This window comes from Hippopotamus amphibius, chromosome 1 (assembly GCF_030028045.1).
Source record: "Hippopotamus amphibius kiboko isolate mHipAmp2 chromosome 1, mHipAmp2.hap2, whole genome shotgun sequence".
NCBI lineage: Eukaryota > Metazoa > Chordata > Mammalia > Artiodactyla > Hippopotamidae > Hippopotamus > Hippopotamus amphibius.
The window spans coordinates 24,915,036-24,934,574 of NC_080186.1; the positions used below are offsets into that span (position 1 = coordinate 24,915,036).

General features: G+C 62.0%; 1 protein-coding gene across 2 annotated transcripts in view; it reads right to left on the minus strand.

Moving 5' to 3' along the window:
* Positions 1-2,843: 2,843 nt before the first annotated feature.
* Positions 2,844-19,539, minus strand: part of ADGRB2 (adhesion G protein-coupled receptor B2) — a 32,927-nt gene continuing 16,231 nt past the window's right edge. The window contains exons 5-31 of one of the 2 annotated variants that reach the window (XM_057744418.1): positions 18,372-18,536; positions 17,602-17,766; positions 17,351-17,518; positions 17,175-17,276; positions 16,910-17,016; positions 15,949-16,143; positions 15,707-15,775; positions 15,522-15,630; positions 14,867-15,197; positions 14,396-14,501; positions 14,145-14,188; positions 13,770-13,896; positions 13,203-13,306; positions 12,977-13,079; positions 12,146-12,296; positions 11,896-11,965; positions 11,429-11,495; positions 11,212-11,297; positions 10,811-10,909; positions 8,591-8,762; positions 8,177-8,272; positions 7,806-7,845; positions 6,529-7,148; positions 4,174-4,209; positions 3,821-3,919; positions 3,665-3,721; positions 2,844-3,263 (exon numbers count right to left, since the gene is read on the minus strand). In XM_057744418.1, the coding sequence (XP_057600401.1) occupies positions 3,078-3,263; positions 3,665-3,721; positions 3,821-3,919; positions 4,174-4,209; positions 6,529-7,148; positions 7,806-7,845; positions 8,177-8,272; positions 8,591-8,762; positions 10,811-10,909; positions 11,212-11,297; positions 11,429-11,495; positions 11,896-11,965; positions 12,146-12,296; positions 12,977-13,079; positions 13,203-13,306; positions 13,770-13,896; positions 14,145-14,188; positions 14,396-14,501; positions 14,867-15,197; positions 15,522-15,630; positions 15,707-15,775; positions 15,949-16,143; positions 16,910-17,016; positions 17,175-17,276; positions 17,351-17,518; positions 17,602-17,766; positions 18,372-18,536 (3,674 nt within the window). In that variant the 3' untranslated portion in view covers positions 2,844-3,077. The remainder of the gene's footprint in view (positions 3,264-3,664; positions 3,722-3,820; positions 3,920-4,173; positions 4,210-6,528; positions 7,149-7,805; positions 7,846-8,176; positions 8,273-8,590; positions 8,763-10,810; positions 10,910-11,211; positions 11,298-11,428; positions 11,496-11,895; positions 11,966-12,145; positions 12,297-12,976; positions 13,080-13,202; positions 13,307-13,769; positions 13,897-14,144; positions 14,189-14,395; positions 14,502-14,866; positions 15,198-15,521; positions 15,631-15,706; positions 15,776-15,948; positions 16,144-16,909; positions 17,017-17,174; positions 17,277-17,350; positions 17,519-17,601; positions 17,767-18,371; positions 18,537-19,539) is intronic. The other variant, XM_057744429.1, reaches the window with a different exon arrangement.

Below are 19,539 nucleotides of genomic sequence, written 5' to 3' on the forward strand. Positions count from 1 at the left end.
CAAGAGTGAAAGTGTGTGCTGGGACTCGGGGAGACCAGCGAGCGCTGACTGCTGAGCGGGGAGTTCAGGGGCAGTTTCACCCAGGGGAGCCACTGGGGCTGGATCTGCAAGGCTGAAGGGGAAGTTGCCAGTGTGAGCAGCTGGAAGTTCTAGGCAGAAGGAATAGCATGTGCAAAAGCATGGAGGTGAGAAAGATGGGCCAGGAGAGGCAGACAAGGGCCACATCACTAAGGGCTTTGCATTCTAGGCTAATTCTAGGGTCCTTGGAAAGCTTCTGAGTAGGGAGGGCAGTGACCTGGCCCAGATCTGCATTTTGGAATGATCACACTGGAGCTAGGTAGTGACTGGAGGCAGAGAGAATAAGGACAATGAGAGGAGAAATTCAAGTCCAGGAAAGACATGACACGTTGTTAGATATTAGCCCAAATGAAAGGGTAATCAGGACCAGAGATAAGGAAACCCGAGCCAGACAGGGCCCCATGACCTGTCAGCCCTCAACACAGGAAAGCTCTGCCGCAACCATGGAAGTGGTGAGTCTCAAAGCCCTCAGGAGCCTCTGCTGCAGCTGTGGTTGCTATTGGAGCAGAATCAACAGGGTGACTACCAACCCTCCTTCTCAAACCAGATGCAAAGCAAGAAACAACAAGAGGGGAGGGGAATGCACATTGCAGCTCACCCTGAGAGATCCTGTGGTGGTCAGTGGAGCCCAGGGCCAGGAAGGAGGGAGGCAGAAACACAGGAAAGGCACCCAAAAGGCTTTAGGTGATGCCTCAGAAAAAGGCCTGGCCCAGGATGTGGGGTGGGGTCTGCTGGCACAAGGTCAGGGGCGGGGGGCTTTGCTTGTGTGAGCCTATTACCCTCTTCTGAGAACAGGAGTCCTCCCTTTTAGAGACCTACTCCCCGTCCCCTGAGATTCCCAAGGCGGCTGCCAATCACAGTGCCCCCCTCCATGGCTGCGGCCAATTGAGCCCTTCCTTGGGGGTTTTCTGATTGGAATTCAAGAGAAAGTTTCTTTCCCTCTGGGGGCAGAGTTGAGTGATAGGAACTGGGAGAAGGAAGCCTGAGGGGCCCAGGGGAAAGAGAAAGCTTGCCTGAAAGAACGGAGGTGACACAGAAAGCAGCTGGAAGGAATGGGCGATCTGGTCGCACCCTGCCCCCGGCTCTCATTGCCCAAGGGAAGCCACCCACCCACTGCCCACCAGCCCCTTGCTGTGGCTTGCAACCAAAGTCCCCTTCTGCCTAAGCTGGCTGGTACTGGGACTCTGCCACCTCAAGCCACAACTTCCAATATAGCCACTCACAAGCCATGGGAGTTTGGGAAATCAGGTCTCTCTCTGAGCCTTGATTTCCTCATCTGTAAAATGGAGGAGTCACGATACCTACCTCGAAACTCAAGTGAGGTAGTGCCTGAATGAGCGTTTTCTACCCAGAAGTACAAAGGGGCTGCCCAAGGGGAGGAAAGCCCAGTTGATGAGCGATCACTTCGGGGGCAGGGGTCTGCTCTCTCCTCTCATTGGGCCCACAGCTGGCAGGATTCAGAGGAGACTCGGGCAGCCTGTACCACCACGACCCCGACTCCTCCAGCCCCTCCAGAAGGCCATTAGCTGTGACACCCACCCCTACCCCAGCAGCCAGTCCCTTCTTCCTTCTCCCCCATCCAAGCTCCTACGGCACCTAACCCCTCCCTCTGGTATGTCCACCCCTAGGGACAGTCAGCTCTCCAAGGGCCCGCACCTGTGTCTCAGAGTCCCTGGGGAGGGGCCCAGTGGTGTCCATGTTGCTAACTGACCAGGCCAGCAGCACCTGTCGTCTCTGCTCCCATGGCTGCCTGACCACAGAAGAGCCACAGCAACATCTTTCCGTGCTGATCCTATATGCTCTCCTCCTGGATTCCTGGGAACTGAGCAGGGTCCTCTCACTCAGGTGTGTAAACACTACGCCCTAGAAATTACCCTCTGGCACCAAGCCAGCCTGGCCCCTCCACCCCGCGCCCACCCTTAGCCCTGGAACCTGAGGCTCCCCCACCACCCGGCTCCCCACTGCTCCCCTGCAGCCGTGAAGGTCGGGTCCCCGGAAGCCAAGCTCCAGCTTCCAGTCCTACTAGGAGAGTGCTGATAAAGATGAAGTCCCAGCCCTGCCTCTGACAGTGGCCTTGAGCAAGTCACTTCCCATCTCTGGCCTCATTTTTTTATTCACAAAATTGGGTGCCTAAAACCTTCCTGTAGGGTTATTGTGAGGGGTCTAGGCCAAGGATGTGGCGCTTCTAGCACGGGGCACAACAGGAGACCAAGTGCCTTAGACAACAGCTAATACCTAAAGAGCTTTTTCTGTGCCTGGTACTCTCTAAGCTACCTTTACATATGTTCATTTGTTTCACCCTCATAACAACCCTATGAGGTAGGTACTGTCACCACCCCCATTTCACAGATGGGAAAACTGAGATCACTAAGCTCTGCTTGGCTTCTGGGCCCCAATGAAAGGCAACCATGACCATTACAGCCACTGGCAAAGTCCTGCTTCAAGAGGCTCCCACCCTAATTCCCAATCGGCTTACCCCAGGCCCCAACAGGGGAAGAGCTATGTCCAGGGTCATCCAGGGAGTCAGGGGCAAAGATCAGGTCAGAGCCCAGGCCAACCCCTCCCAGTTGGAGCAGGCCTGACCCCATCACCATTTGACAAGACCAAGCGAGGCGAACCAAAGAGACGGAGGAATAAAGTCGGGGTCCCAGGGCTGGGCCTTCCCCTGGGGGAAGCAAACAGCTCAGCAGCAAAATCCACAGAGTGAAGTTTATTCCCAACAAAGTTCCCCTCCCCCCTCCCCAGCCCAGGACAGGGACAGACAGGCTGGGGGTGACGATGGGGCTCCAGGGGCTGAGGGGCCTCTGCGAAACAGGGAAGGGCCCTGGCCCCCCGGCCATGCCACGTCTGGCTCCCCCAGCCCGGCTGAGTCCACTGTGCCTCCCTGCCCAGCCCTCGGGAGAGGGGAGGGGGCGCTGGCTCCTGGGTCGTTCCAAAGTGGAGTGTGAAAATAGAGAGATATATAATATTTATATGCAGTGGGCAGTCCGGCGTGGCACTCACACCTCTGTCTGGAAGTCGCCATCCGGTGGTTCTGTGGGCTCCCAGGCTGCTGCCCGGTGCAGGGCCAGCCGTTCTCGGGGCTTGGGGGGCAGCGAGCCCAGCGTCATAGACTTGAAGGTGCTCCAGCTCTGATGGCGCCGCTGTTGGGACAGGCCGGGACGCTCCCCTGGACTGGGCTTCTCCTGCTGGGGGAGCGAGCGGGAAGGGCCCGTGCAGATGGGCCAATACCCTCTCACCCATCGTACAGAAGAACGATCTGAGGAGGCCCGGGGAGGGCCAGTGACGCCCAGAGTTACTGAGCAATCAGGGGCCAACGTGGGTCTGCCTGGCTGCAGAGCTGGGTTCCTGACTCCTGTGTTCAGAGTGGCCCCCTGAGACTCTGTCTCCTGTCTTCCCACGCTCCTCGAGATCCTGGCGGAGCCCCCACCAATACCCCCCATCTCCTAAAAACCCCCCACTGTTCCTTATGCCCCAGGCAGGCCCTTGGTGAGGCAGGCTGAGGCTGCCCAGGCCAAGGAGGAGGGCAGGGAGGGAATGAGCGCCTCGCGGCCCACCTCACCCCCACTCAGCCCGGGGCACTTACACTGGACACGCTCCGTTCGGCCGCCCCACCCGAGGACACGCTCCACCGCGTCTCCCTCTGCAACGGGGGCCATGGGTCAGGTTCTGACCCCAGGGGCCACGGTGCCAGGTTGGGCCCTGAGCTTCAGGCGGGGGCGGTCCCAAGAGCAGCCCTCACCTTGGCCGTGGACTGGCTGCGGTAGCGGTCGAAAGTGTGGAATTTCTGGTTGAGCTCGTGGTAGAGTTCCGAGTGCCGTTTCCGGGTGTGCATCACCTTCTGGGAGCCACAGGGCGTCAGGGCAGGGGCTCCCCATGGGATGCTCACCACCCTGGGTCCCCCGTCCCTGCCTGCTGCTGGCCCCCTGGGACAAGGCCTGGCTCTTTTCTCGCCCCAGAGCCACAGGCTTGGGCAGTTGAGGGAATGTCATGGGGTCAGGCTCTGCACGGGCGCGTGGGCTAATTTCAGGAGAGGACCCGCCGAGGACAACAACCCCCCCGCAACCCAACACACACATACACTGTGGCACTTACTTCAAAGTCCAGGTCTGAATACCGTAACTTCTTTCGCTGGGAAGGAGCAACAAGGAAGCAGTGAAAGAGAAGAAAACTTTTTACCATGCGCAGGGGCTTTAGAGAGAAGAAATCTGCTCCCCCGGGGGTCTGCCCACTTTACATTCCCCTAGCCCAGGCCCAGGAGTTAGGAAGCCTTTAAAGGGCAGCCCTTGAGGTTGTGGGAACGGGGCTGAGGCCTGGGAGCTGAGGCGCGACCCTGCCACAGGCCTGCGGGGGCACACACAGCCTGCCACATGTGTGGACACGCACCTGCACATGGGACAGGTGTCACAGTGCAGACTTCCAACATGGCAGCACACGGACGCCCACACCGGATCCCAGAGCAGACCCTCCTTCCCCTGTGCCCCGGATTCCACCCCTCTGTCCTGCCCCATCTCGCCCCATCCTCTCTGCTACCAACGGGCTCCCCTCTCCCTGGAAACCTCCACTTGTCCTGCAAATACACGACTCAGGGTTACAGACACCTTCCTTTGACTGCACTGTGCCCCTTTTCCTGCCAAACTTGGCCCCGCCCCCCTGGCCTCCCTCCCTCATGCCTCTCCCGGCTCTCATTTGCCCAAGACCACCTTCAAGGCCCCAACAGCCTATGCAGTGCTCGGTGCCACTCGAGAAGGAGACCTTAGAGTCTCAGAATGTTGGCATGGGACCGCTCATGAGACCAAGACCAAGTTTCCCAGGTTACACGGGGGACAACTGAGGTCCAGGGAGAAGGGACTTGCCCCTCGGTCCTCAAGGATGCTGCTAAAACCACTGTCTAGATCTCCCCAGTCCCCGGCCTGCAGATATGCTCACCACCACTGGCGCTGGTGACATCCCTCTGTGGGTCCCTCCAGCTCCCTGCCTGCTCTTTCTCCGCCACCCACCCTGCCTTCTCCGACCCTCGGCCCCCGCACTCGGCCCTGGACTCTCCCCTGCCCTTCACCACGCACACGCGCGTCCTCCCCATTCCCGGCCACACAGCACTTTCTGGAGGCAGTGGGACTCCTCTCCCTGTCCCCCGTTGCCCACAGGCACCGCACACACAGCTGCGCCCAACGGAATGAACTCAGAATTCCCCCGCCCCAAATGCAGGCCCCCGCCCCCGCCCCATCGCAGCTGCCCACACCAGAATTCTGGACGTCATCCTTGACCCCTCAAGACTCTGCCACGTTTACTGCTACCTCCCACACAAGGAGCCAAGGGCTGGCCCCTCCTCGGGGGCCCAAGCACGGGCAGGTGTCCACAGAACAAAACCTGCCACAACGCAGAGCACTCCCCACCCCAGTGCCCGTGTCGAGTTTTCTGTCTTTGTGACGCCGTCCTGTTTTTGCCATCTGCGGCAGGAGCAGGCACCAAATGTTCAAGAAACATTTTGGGAGAAAAACTAAACTTGCAAACCTTCTAGCTGCTAACTTGGTTTTCCCTGTGGGGAGGATGGGGAGCCGGTTTCTGGGGCCGCACACGAGCAGCCAGGGGTGCCTGAGCTGTAACTCCCTTCCTCATCCACAGCCTCCTCATCCCTCCAACGAAAGTTCTAGAATATTGTAGAGTTCCACAGTGGGCCACTACCAACTGCTTGTTGCCAGTGATCCCTGTGGGGAACAGGACTGAGGAGGCCAGACAGAAGGTGGGGCGGGCACAGAAAACACACAGGCAGGGAAAGAGAGGGGCTTATGTTTTCTCAGGAAGAGGCGGGCAGTCACCACAGGCCTACGGGCAGCGCCTGAGGCCCATTTCAGGGACGATAACAGTGGCGATCCCCAATTATCCAGCACTTTCTACGTGCTCCACACAGAGATGAATGTTTTATATCAGTCAATTAGTCCCCGCAACAACTCTACCAAGAGGCTGCTATGTTATCCCCACTTTACAAATGAGGGGACTGAGGCTCAGAGAGATTAAGGCGAAGAGAGACGACGGGAGTCTCAGGAGGAGATTACGCTCCAGATCTCACTGCTGATCGGCGGCCCCTGAACGGGACCCGGGGACTCGCGGGCCTGGGCTCTCAGCCCCTGTGATGTGACTTCCCAGCAGAGCAGCACTGGGCCACAGGCCCCTCACAGGGGGGCCCCTGCAACCCCATCACCCCAAAACAGACACGAAAGCAAGTGTGAGCGGCTCGGAGAAGTGCACCCTCAGTGCGTGGAGTCCAAGCCCGTTTGAGGAGCTCCGAGGGGCCAGGATTCCCTCGGAGCCGAGCCGCCGTGGGCACAGAGCACGGCGGATACACGCCCTGGGAGCCGGTGTGAGGCGGTTGCCGGCTGCGGTGAGACACAGCCACAGGCACCTGGCGGCAGGCCTCCCACCGCCACCCCGTGCCCGGCAGCCCCTCACCTCCAGGGAGCCCAGCTTCATGGTGGAGCCGGGCACGGTGCGCGGCATGGTCCGGCTGCGCTCGCCCGGCTCGGGCACTTGGCGGGCGCTGGGCGTCGGCGGTGGCGGTTGGAAGGTCATCCCGTAGGGGTTCTGTAGAGACCCGTAGGCAGGGCCCAGCCCCAGGCCCGAGTGGTCCACAGACAGGAAGCTGGGGTAGGCTTCGGTGTGGCCCAGCGCCTTGGCGGCCCGCCGGGGGGTCCCCTCGGGCCGGGCCCGCGGGGGATCCTCGCCACCCCCGCCCCCACCGCCGGGCTGCAGGCTCAGAGTCCTCCGGGGCAGCACCATGTAGTCCCCCTCGGGGTCCGGCTCGGCCGGCCGCAGCCACGTGAGGTCCAGCTGCCGCAGGCCGCCCTCCCCACACATGTACACGGGGTTGGCTTCCTGCGGGGGCGGCGGCTCCCCCAGCCCTGGTGAGGCTGCCATGGGCACCAGGATATTGCCAGGCAGCGGTGAGAAGCTGAGGCTGCCCTCGGGACCCACGAGGCAGGACTTGGGCTCCTCGTCCTCGTCCAGGGACAGGCGGGACAGTGTGCCCGTGATGGTGGACGGGTTGCAAGTGTTGACCTCCTTGAACAGCACTGGGGGCAGGAGTCGGGGAAGGTAAGTCCAGCGGAGGAGGAGCCCCCAGATGTCCTTGCCCAGGCTAGGCAGGTACCAAGCCCCTGAGCTGGGACAGCGGGGGAACCTGAGTCCTGGCATAATGGCTGGGTGACTAACACAGGAGTTAAGAAGCTGTCCATCCCAGAGGCCCACAGCAAGGCAGGGCAAGGAACGAAGCCAAGGTCCAGCTCCCACAGTGCCCGGCTGCAGGTCCTGACCTCTGACCCCACAGCCCCAAGGCTGTCAAGATGGCCTTGCTCCTCCCCGCTCCCTGGGCAGCCCTTCCCCAAGGGATAGAACTTAAAGGAGTTTCTAGTAAGAATCACGGAAATGACACAACAACGTAACAGCCACTTTGTGTGGAGCACCCTGCTGGGCACTTGATGTCCCCTAATTCACTTAAGGCTCCCACCCACCCCGGGAAGACAGATTCCTCTCCTTTATGGGTGTGCTAACTGAGGCTCCAGGGGTGAGCTGTCTGCCCAAAGCCATACAGAGAGTGGTGTTCACAGCCTTGAATCCAGCTCAGGGCTGCCTGACTCTAAAGCTGGACCCCTTTCAGGGCCTCCCTTGCTGGGGCTCCTCCCTCCCGCGCCTCCCTGGGGCCCTTCCCAGCTCTGCCCTGGGACACTCACCTGTCTGACAGGCGAGATCCACATCTTTTTCAAAGTCTGACTATAGGCAGAGGAGAGAGAGCAGACAGGCAGAGAGAGGACCCGTGTATCAGGGTGCGGCGGCTCAGGCCCCTCCGTACCCACCCAGAGGGTCTGCCCACGGCACACTGCCCAACAGAGCAGAGCGGTCCAGGCCTGGTCTCCTCCAGCCCCACCTGACAAGGGGCAGACCAAAGGGGGAAGGACGTGCCCAAGGCCACCCAGCTGTCCGTGGTGGAGCCTGAATCAAACCCAGTTGCTGCTCCCTCCCTGCTGCAGATGGGGAAGGTGAGGGGTCTAGGGCAGGCGGCACTCAGCACCCGCCTGTGCCCTGCCTGGGCCTCCTCACTCACCAGGATCTGCAGCTGCCCGTTCTTACACGAGTCGGGGGAGTCTTCACTCTCATCGGCCCGGCACACACCCATCTGGCACTTCACCACGTCCTGGACCTGCGAGCACCCAGGTGCCTGCTGGGCCTGAGGCCGCCACAGGGCCCCTGGCCACGGCTGGCTGTGCCTCCCGCCACAGGCACCCAGGCAGGTGTGGAAGGAAAGAAGCACATCCAGCCTAGGGGAGGGGAGAAGGAGCCCCAGGGGGCCGAGGCCGAGGCCAAGGCTGCCCAAGCTGTCAGCCCGCACACCGAGGGCTGCCCCGCTGGGGACCTGGTCGGGCCTCGCTCTTCCCCACCTGCGCCCATCTGCACCACGGGGAGGAGCGAGGGACTGCCACGGTCAGGGGCGGACAGGGGCAGGAGAGGCCCAGCCCACCTCTCGGCGCAGGAAGCAGTGCACAGCCGTGATGACAAAGCCCTGCGCAGAGTTGAAGACGGCGAAGAGGGCCTGGAAGAGGACGGAGCGGCGGTCCGTCATGGCCAGGACGGCGGACATCCAGGTGAGCGCCAGCAGGGGCAGCACCACGCAGGAGCTCCAGAGCGAGGCCCTGAGGACCAGGCAGAGGGCCCGTCAGGGTGACCCTCCAGGGGGCAGGCGGGGCTGAGCCTGGGCCCGCACGCCTCCTGGGGCCCTCAAGCTGCCCAAGACCGGCAGGGCCCCAAACGCCAAGACCTCAGTAACGTCTCCAGGCAGAGAGGGGCTGAGGAGCCGGAGGCAGAGAAACAGAACGAAGACAACAGAAAACTGGGGGAGGGCCAGAGACACTGACACAGTGGGACTGAGCCGGAGGCAGCACCAGGGGACACAGACAGAGAAGGTGGAAAGAAACAGTGGGAGAGAAAAGGAGGAGGGAGACAGAGACAGACGCGGTGAGTTTCAGCCCCAGTTTGCACAGAATCACGGGCCTGGGCCACATCCCCAGAGACTCTGGGAGGGGAGGGGAGGAAGAGAGACAACAGACGTGGTGAGAGAGGGGATGAGGACGGCAGAGACACACAGGAAGATTAAACAGGCAGAGAGGATGGAGGACATCACAGAGCACAAATCTCTGGGGAGAAGACGGGGCCAGGGTGACAGAGGATCCTCCCCCTCAGTTTCCCAAGGAGGAGGTGCCAGGCTCCCAGGGCCTGCTCAGAGCTGGGCAGAAAGATCACAGCTGGGGCTGGGGGTCAAAGCCAGGTTCAGGGACAAACCCACACATCCCCGGCCTCCTTGATGAGGGAGGGGAGAAAAAAAAGGCAGAGGGGCCCTGGCATCTGGGCACTGGTGCCAGCCTGCCCACCGACAACAGCTCACGAGGGCACGGTAGGGCAGCGCTGCCCCGCTGGGCCAGGTGCAACACCCTGCTCACCCTGCCTGATGAATACTGCCGCTGGGAAAGTCAGGCAGGGGCGGGCACAGCTCTGGACAAGGCAGGGAGGTGGGCAGGCGGCCAAGACCTGCCCTAGGAAGAGCGGTCAAGGGCTGTTCAGCCTGGCAGAGGGCGGGCACAGTGGTCTCCACAGCCCCCCGGGGGCAGAGCCAAGACTAAAGAGAGGCCCTAATCACAGCCATGAGAGCTACCATTGATTAACCACCAATTCTCTGGCAGGCCCTACACCAAATACTTTACATACATTAGTCACACTGGGACCAAAACAACTCCAACAAACAGGCATGGGGATTATTATCCCAATTTACAGATGAGGAAACTGGAGTGTGCCCAGCTGGGCAGACAGAGACAGAGCCAGGACGCAAACCCAACGTGGCCACCTCCGAAGCCCAAGCTTTTAACTGCTGGTTCTGAGAGACTGGGTCAGAGAGGCAGAGGACAGTCTAAGTGAGAGGGAGCTTTCTACTACTCAGAGCTTCTCAGGGACGGTGCCAGCTGCCTCCAGAGGCAGTGAGCTCCCTGACCCTGGAGGTGTGCGAGACAAAGCTGGGCCCCCACTGGTCAGAGAGGGTCAGCTGGATTTCTGGCCCTGAGTGGGAGGTTGGGCCTGAAGGCCTTGTGAGTTCATTCATTCGTTCTACTCCTGTGCGGCTGGGATTCTAAGAGTCTCAGCTGCCAGGGGACATCTCCGTGAAACGATTCCCTACCTCCAAGATTCTCTGTCCTCCAACTGATTGTGAGATTCAATGCCTCTGAAATTCTAAGTCTCAGATTCTATGACAGATGATAAGACTCTATGATTCACTCATTCGAACATTCTCAGCTTCTGATTGTCTTATTCTAAGATGTTATCGTTCTAATGCTAAGGTTCTAGGGCCTCAGACATTCTAAGGGTGGAAGATTCTATGAGCCTCTGTAGGTTGGGGGTGTAAGGAGGAGTGTGTGGCGGTGCCTGGATGAACGTAAGTGGGGCGGGGGAGCGCGGCGTGGGGGAAGGGGGGGGCACAGGAATCCAGCATTTTCTGGAAGGCACAGACATTCATCCACTCCCTGTTGCCTCTCTGCCAGCACAAGGTCGAGCCCTTGAGAGCACGTGGCAGTTGGCGGGGCAGGGCACGCTTTCCAGGGCACGGGGCTGACATCCCTCCTCCCCCCACCATGGGCACTGCCCCCCACTCTTTTGCCCCCGCCCACCCCCCCTTTCCCACGGGGGCACGACTAACATGGCGTTCCTGGCCGAGGCTGAGCTGAGCAGGGGGCTGGGGACCACTCCACACGCTGAGCAGGGGAGGAGCAGGCTGGCCCAGGGGCACCGCTCCGGCCTCGGGGGCGGCACAGACACGGGAGAAGGGGGGAGACACGCGGGAGGTGGGGAAGACGGGGCCGTGGGCGTCCCAAGTGGGGTGGGAGGGGGAGGGCAGATGAGAGAGAGAGAGGTGGGTTAGGGTGGGCGAGGGGCTGCGGCTGAGCACACCGGGTGCCCACCGTGCCTGCACCCTTGATGCACCAAAGTCACGGAGCCCCAGCGGCATCACCAGGTCCTGAGTTTCCAAGCGTGGCTGCGGCCCACCCTCCCTACAGCATTTCCCATGAGGCCAAGTCACAGAGACCCCCCTCCCCTTACCCGGCCCTCTGCTTCTTGGACTTGTCTGAGATGCCATCGCGAGCCATGAGCTTGTTGAAGACGATGATTCCGATAAGCATATTCACCTGGGGGCCCGGTGGGGTGGGGTAGGGGAAGACAGGGTCACCAGATGCCCTCCTGGCAGGGAGATCCCCAGGTGGAGGAGGCAAGACCCCCTGGGGCCACACCCCTCCCAGGACAAGGCAGGGGCACGTACCAGGACAATGACAGCCGCTGGGCCCACGAAGGCATAAAGCAGGCCACCCTCCAGAGAGAGCCAGCAGCTGGGGAGGGGAGAAAGAGCGGGTATCAGACACCCAGTGGGCGTGCTCCGACCCTCAGACACCACCCCTCAGGGCTCCCTGAGCTGCCAGGTCACATCACGCACGGGGCCGGGACCCAGACAGGGTGAGAGTGAGCCGCTGGCCCTTGCTGAGCCTCGGTCTTCCCTCTACAAAGGCCCTGGGGCTACCGTGGGGGTCAAACAAGGCTGACCCCTGAGCTAAATGGTTCTGAGATTATCTAATCCCAGCACAGCCTTTATAGTCCGGGAAACTGAGGCTCAGAGATGGGAGAATCTGCCCAAAGTCCCACGCCAGGCGTAGGCCAGGATCACGGCCTGAGACGTCTGGAGCCCCCGCAGGCCCACTGACCCCCGCTGCCCACCCCGGGAGGCCCACGTACTAGCTGGATGTACCGTATCCTTTGGTGCGGGTAAAGCCGACGGACACGGCCACCACCAGGGCAGGCAGACCTGGAGGAGCGGGGGAGCCAGAGTGAGAGGGCCGCCCGCCCTCAAGGTCCTTCATCCTCCCAGACCCCCAGCCCAGCTGACCCCTGTGCCCAGAGAGCGGGGCCAGGACCGAAGCTGAAGCACTCCTGCTGCCCCTGCCCCCGAGGCCCAGTGACAGGGTCCAGCACCGGCCCTGCTCACCCCAGCCCAGGCAGAGGAAGCGCTTGCGGACAAGGCGGGTGCGCATCCGTCCGATGACAGCCAGGTAGGACTGCCAGGCCTCAGTGAGCACCCAGCAAAAGGACGAGAGGAAGAAGAAGTGCAGGAAGGCGGCCGTCATGGTGCACACACCCTGCAGGGAGGAGGAGAGGGAAGGAGTGGCCCTGAGCAGCCGCCAGGGTGGGAGGCGCCGGGCTTCCCACGCCCGCTGCTGGGCGCTGCCACGGCTGCCCACCTGAGCTCCGCCCCCCCCAGAGCCCTGCCAGGCACCCCCGTCTTCCTGCACCCACACACAGCACGACACAGGCCCGGCGGCACGCACACGGCACTCAGCATCCGGGAGGCGGGCGGGCAGGCTGCCCACGCAGACGGGGCTGGCAGGGAGGGGGACAAACAGGAGTGCCTGCCACGTCACGGCCCGGCGGGCCCGTCTGGCACCAGGAGCTGGCGCTGTGCAGAGACGTTCGAGGGGGCATAAGGGACAGCCAGCACAGAGCAGACGCGGACCAGTGGCACCAGAGGCTTCGCTGGGGCTCCCACATGCCCGCAGACACGCCCAACACACGTGCGCACAGGCGCTCGGCTCCTGTACACGCTCACAGATGTACACAGCATCCCTCACTGGAGTACACCCCCCGCCCCCAACGCCCCCACGTATGCTCACACACACTATCTCCCACACACACCCTCACGCAACACCCGGCTCGAGTGTCTACACACATCCGGCACTTACGTTTCACACACACTTACACACGCACCATCTCCCCTTCACCCCACTCTCACACCCCAGCACCCCTGTGAGCTTGCACCTGCCTTGCTCAGCACCCTTGACTGGCCCACGAGGATCAGGATGTTGGATGCCAGGATGGACAGGCAGAAGTTCAGCAAGATGATGGAGCGTTCAGATTTTATGAACCTGGTGGGGCACAGGGGGCAAAGACAGAGGAGCTAGCTGCCCTGCCCATCCAGGGCGCGGAGGGGGCCGGCCGCCTCCCACCCCCACCCCCTCGCCCTCCCACCCCCTCACCGTCCCGCCTACCTCCAGAAGGCGGCATAGATGGCAAGGAGGGTGAGCAGCGCCATACAGGACACAGCGCAGCCGATCACAAGGGGGACCGAGGGGGAGCCCGCCAGCTCCAGCGTCTGGGGCAGAGGGGCGGACAGTCAGAAGGGTCACTGGGGGCGGGCGGCTGCAGGGGTGCCCTCGCCCTCCCCACTTCCTGTCTAGGACAGCCTGACACCTGCCCGTGTCATGCCCACGGACAGAAGGGGACCCACCATCACCTTCACACGTGCACGGGGCAGACCCAGTTGCACACGTGTTCGTGGACACGTATTTATGCCGTCACCCACCCTCTTCCACACACAACCAGACACACACGTGTGTGTGCATGCGTGCGATCGCCCACGGCCACACACCCCCTAGGCACGTGTCATCGCCGTGAGCACCATCCCAGGGGCACAGACTTCCACGTGCAATCCCACAAGCACACCCACTCAGATGCCACGTGGGATCACCCAGGTCCCTGCCAACACCATCACAGATGCCCACGGGCCGCCAGGAGCCTCTTCTCCCGCCCAGCCCAGGCACTTGCCTCCCACTCACCAGGTCCTTGGGCGGCTGGGCGAGCACGGCAAAGGTGGAGAGGCGCTGGCACTGGCAGCGGGTGTGGGCTGCCTGGGTCTCCAGGGTCTGGCAGCTCTCGGTGTCCCAGTCCCCTGAGCTGGCGTCTCTTGGGTGGGGGGAGAGGCGGAGTGAGCCCCAGCCCCGGTGCTGGCCACTGCCCAAGGCCAAATGAAACCCAGGGCAAGGCCACCTCCAAGAGGCAGGCAGCTGGTGCCCCAGGATTTGCCCTTGATCCCTTAGGCCAAGGATGCTGCCAAGGAACCTGTCCTCTGGCCTTCCAGGTAGGATATCCCCTCCTGAGGGAGGAGTCTGAGGGCTGCACCCTTCCCCATGCAGCGCCCCCACCCAACTCACGCTCTGGAGTAGTCCCAGCTGGCACAGTGGGGATCCGTGGTGCCCTGGGGGTCAGGAGACATAGAGTGCAGTGTGAGGAGGGGACACAGGGGACGCTCGCCAACCCTGACCGCCACCCATCCTGCCATGGCAGGCCCCACACAGGTCAAAGGTTCTGCCTGCCATCTAGGACAGACCACCTCCCCATCAGTCGGGCCTGTGGCTGCCCTTGCTGGGGTACACCCGGGGTCTCTGCCTGGGGCCCCACTCACGTTGATGATGTAGGACAGCTCCACCGTGATGAGGGGCTCAGCTAGTGGCTGAGTAGGGGGCCTCACGGTCACTGTCATCACCCTGGATGTGACCGCCAGCGGGGGCCTGGGGGACAGATGATGAGGTCAGCTCCTGCCAGCAGGTGCCCAGACCCAGTCAGGAACCCTGAAGGTGCTTTGGATTGAGGGCAGGAGGCTACCACATGGGGCCAAGGCCAGAGGAAGGCCTAGAGTTCAGTGGGGCCCAGGACTTTGGGTGAGATCTAGAGCTCAATCCAACACCCCCTGCACTCCCTCTGAAGCCTTTGGGAGATGCATGGACGTCTTTGAGAACCACCTGTGTCCAGAGCCTCGGGGGTCCCCGAGGATGCAGGAGGACCTCTCCGTGGCCAGCACAGGCTCAGCCCTCCTTCTCTTACCTGGGCCTCCCTGGACCTGCAGCAGCCCCATCCACCCCACCCAGGGACTCACCTCGGGGGCGGCAGGATGAGGCCAAGGGTGCGGTAGAGCACAGCACCGATCACAAAGTAGGAGGAGGACTCCTCAGGGTCTGCCGGAAGGAGGCGCTGGTGGGAGTGGCCCGGGCCAGGGGGCACAGTTCCTGGGCCTCTCCCCCTGCCAAGGCTGCCTGCTGCCCCAGATGCGGCCGGCTTCCCTGGGGAGGAGAGGCTGAGCACCTCCTTGGGTAGGAAGAGGCGGTCCTCTGAGTACCGCACCCAGTCCTTCATGCCCCGGCGGCCCCGCATGGGGAACGTGATGTCGCTGGACACAGCCGAGACGGGCTCCCGCTGAATGCTGATCACTGCAGCGGACAGACAGAGACAGAAACAGAGGCGACGGTCACAGGGGAAGAGACGGATGTGGGGGAGTCCGCAGGAAGACAGATGCAGACACCAAGGTTGGTAGAAACACAGAGGTGGGGGGACAGTAGACAGAGAAACAACAAAGAGACGGAATACAGGAAGAAACATGGAGACAGAGATACAAATAAGGAATTAAATGAGGGAAAGACAGGGCCCAGAGAGAGAGAGGAAAACAGGAAAAGCCCTCAGAAACTATCCCCCCCCCCATGGCACCCTGGGTTCGGCCGCATCCAGCACCCCCTCCCCTGCCTGCCTCCTTGTACCCAGGTTATCTGTGACAATCAGAGAGCTCTGGAAGGCCTTGAGAGCATCGCCCACCAGGTGAATGAAGTCCTCCACAACCCGGAGCAGGTGCACAGAGCCAGGGGACACCTGGGGACAGAAACGGCGTAAGACGCCAAGGCGGGGGTGGGCCGCGGGGGAGCAAGCCTGGAAGCCCGGCCCTCACCTGCTGAGCATCGTCCCACTTGTCCTTGTTCTCTGTGTCCACCATGAAGCTCACTACCTGGAAGAAGCGCTGGGGAGAGAGCAGCAGGTGTCAGGAGGTCCCAGCGCCAGGGACAGTACCTTCCCCACCACAGCCACACCTGGCACCCCCAAACAGGCTCTCCTGCAGGGGCCCAGCCTCCCCTTTAATCTAGGGCTTCTGAATCTTCAGCCCTCCTTCCCCTTGACAGGGCAGAATGGTACCTGCACGTCATCAGCCGAGGGCACATAGGTGGCTCTCTTGAAGGTGTCAGTGACATTCCTCAGAATGTCCACGGAGAAAAGCAGGTCCCCACTGTAGTAGGTGCGCCGGGCCAGCAGTTCCTGCAGGCTGCGCACCACTTGTGACATGCCCTCGCCCGCCAGCATGCGCTGCCCCTTGGCCAGGTGTTCCCGAAGCTGCAGGTGACAGGTGGGCCACTGTCACTGGAGTGTCAAGAGCTGGGACCAGCCCCGTCCCATCCCACTCCAGCCCACCCACCACGTGCATCCAGAGGGAAAAGGCCAGACAGAGATGCTCAGAGAGGTCATGGGGAGAGACAGTCTAAGAAAGAGACCCATAAAGAGAGAGAACCCCCAAAGATACTTAAAAAAAGACTGAAATAGAAACAGCGAAAGAAGGAAGGAGCTCAGATGTACATATAAAAAATGATAAGCACAGTTCAGGGACAAGGCACCTCCCTAATTCAAAGAGGTCATCACATGCTGGAGTGTAATGTGGTACCTCTCTCTCTCTCAAGTACAAGCTCTACGTACAAACACGACCAATACCAGGTACAGACAACATTTTTATCCCATGGTAGGCCCTGGGCTGGGCACTGGAGACATAAAAGTAATCTCAACTTTGTCCCTGCCTTCAAGGAGTTCCCAGTCTCACAGGACACTGGCAGGGTGATGAGCACTCATAACACCTAATGACTGAGAAGCCAACGGGGCTGTCGGAGGACAGAGGTGGGCACCGGGGATACGGCAAGGCACTTGAGAGTCAGGCCTTGAGGGATGAGTAGGAGTCTGCCAGACAAGGAGAGGCTCAGCCGGGCAGAAGTGGCCACAGCGTATGTACGCCAAGGCACACGGGCAGAAGCAAGACTCAAGCCCCTCCACCCCCACCAGCGTCTGGGACGGACAGATCCTGTGTTGCGCCAGCCCAACTGGGCACACTCACTGACAGATACAGGTAGCGGTACTCGTGGGAGATGCAGCGGGCAAAGCTGGGCAGCCCCCAGTAGGCCACGCCCTGGGCACTGAGGAGACAGCGGCGGCTGGCAGACCCTGCAGGGGGACAGGACAGAGGGTTGGGTGTGGGGGCCGAGCTCTTACCCACGTCACTCCGCAGCTCAGGATGGAGGCTCAGAGAGGCTGGGGGCCTGGAAGGGGACGGCAAGAATGGCAGGTGGGGGGGCCTGTGGGGAGAGCCACCCGCCCCTCACCTGAGGCGTTGGGGGGGCACTTGTTGTAGATGATCTCGCCAGCAGCCGCCTTCTTCCACGTCATCAGCATCACGTACTCATCCCTGCACATCTCATGGAAGGCTGTGGGGACAGCGGAGGGGCTCAGCCAGGCCCAGGCACTCGCCCCCCAAGCCCCAGGGTCCGGCGGGCAATACCTGGACACTTCTTCTCACTGCAGGGCTTCACCTCCTCTCCGGTGCCCTCGCAGGGGTAGCCCTGAGCGCCCGTGGCCTGGCACATGCGGAAACGGCGCTGCCAGCCTGTGTCACACGTCTTGGAGCACAGGCTCCACGCGTTCCACGGCCCCCACTTGCCGTCTGTGGCTGTGGAGATGGGGGGGCGTGAGTGGCCCCAGCGGCTCCCTGGGCCAGGGCCACCACCTGCCGCCCCTGCGCCACACACTCACCGGGGCACTCGAGGTTGCCGCACTCCCGGGTGTCAGTGAGGGCCCCAGCGCACGTGGCCCAGGCTGGGCCCGCCACGCTGCACTTCCGGCTGCGCTGCTGGGTCCCGTTGGCACAGGACGTGGAGCACGGGCCCCAGGGACCCCATTCTAGCCACTGGCCTTCCACTGCATGGGGAGACACAAGCAGGGGTGGCTGTTGAGCAAGGGGTGTGGCGATGGGTCCGGGGGCAGCACCGCAGGGAGATGGCGTTCCAATTTGAACAAGGCCAGACCCCCTGGAGAGGGGTGGATGAAGCGGGTCTGCAGGGAGCTGGTGGCACCTGGGCCTGGGCCTGCCTCCCTGCTACCAGCTCCAGGAACACAGCACCCCTCTCTACTCAGCCCTGGGCCTCGTGCTCTCTTCTGACTCGGGAAATGGGCCCCAGGCCACCTTCTGATCTTTGCCCACACGTGAGCCCAGTTCTGCGTCCCCTCACAGCCCAGCTGGCCATGAGTAGCAAAGTGCCATGAACAACAAGGGTGCTCCAGGGCTCAGGGGCAGGGGCCCTGGCAAGCAGCCCCCTTTAGATGGGGTCCCAGGGTGCCAACTCCCAGGATGGGCTGGGACAGGTCACCTCCCACGCTGGCAGGCAGACTCTGCCAGTCTCCCCATGCTTGGTCAAAGTCCACGGGGTCCCCCAGGGGCAGGGCACTGGATCTGACTTCCTCCCCTTTCCCGACCCCCACCCGGCTGGGCAGCGCCCGCCTGGAAGCCCACGGGTGCTACTGACCCGGGCAGGCGGCCATACTGCAGAGCTTAGTCTGCAGCTCGGGACCCTCGCAGGCCTTGCCGCCGTGCTGGGGGGGCACGCAGGTCCGCATCCGGCTCCGGGACCCCCGCCCGCAGCTGCGGGAGCACAGGCTCCAGGACCCCCACTCCTCCCACACGCCGTGCACTGCAAGGAAGCACGTGGCCGGTGGCTGGGCGGCACCTTGGCCCCGCCCACTGCCCATCCGCCCACCAATCAGGAGCCCCGGCAGCTCTGCCACCGCTCCTCATTGGCTCTGCCCTGGGCCCCAGGATTCCCCTCTTTGGGATGGATGTGGAAGACACAGACTTCTAGTCCCAACTCACACAGGACACTGCCTGTGGACCACCAGGACAGGGAGACTAGAATCAACCCAGGAAGGGAGCCAGGGGTCCTCCTCTCCTGGGCGCACAGGAAAGCCCAGGAAAGGGCTCAAGGTCTACCCCTCCTACCCCCCCCCACCCCTCCCCACTCCAGACCCAGAGCAAGAATCCAACATGGCAGGCCTGGGGCAAGAGAGTGCCCCTCCCGACCCCAAGCGCAGGGACACACAAACAGACACGAGCCTCTACATGGACACCAACACAAAGAGCTCACATAGGACGACAGCTTTGCCCCAGCCCTTTGCAAGCTTCTGGCACACCCCCAACTGCCAAGACCCCTTCCCAGGTAGCCCTATGCTAAGTTCCCGGCCAGGGGCTGGTCTGGCCTAGGCACCACTTCACTTCCTCAGGCGCAAGAGACAGGACCCGCGGAAGCTGCAGAGCCCCTCCGGACCAGACAGGCTGTCCCCACAGGCACATGCGCGTCCTCAACACCTCCATGCTGAACTGAGGAGGGCTTCGGGGTCTAGGGGAGGCTCCCAGGGGAGCGGGATAGGGAATCAGAAGAGAGAGTGGATGAAAGTTTCTTTTCGTTTCTTCTTTTTGTTTAAGTGGCATTTCTCTTAGATCTTGAAGGACAGCTGAATTTTAACAGCCAAAGTGGAGGTGGATGGGACAAGATGAGGATAAGCCAGTGCAGGGTGGTAGGAAAGTGCAAGAGGTGCTGGTGTGGCCAGAGCACAGGGAACACGGAGGGCCCTGAGGGTAGAAAGACGAGCCTTGACGACCAGGACATAGGCATCAGGGGAGTGATGTGCCCAGAACCA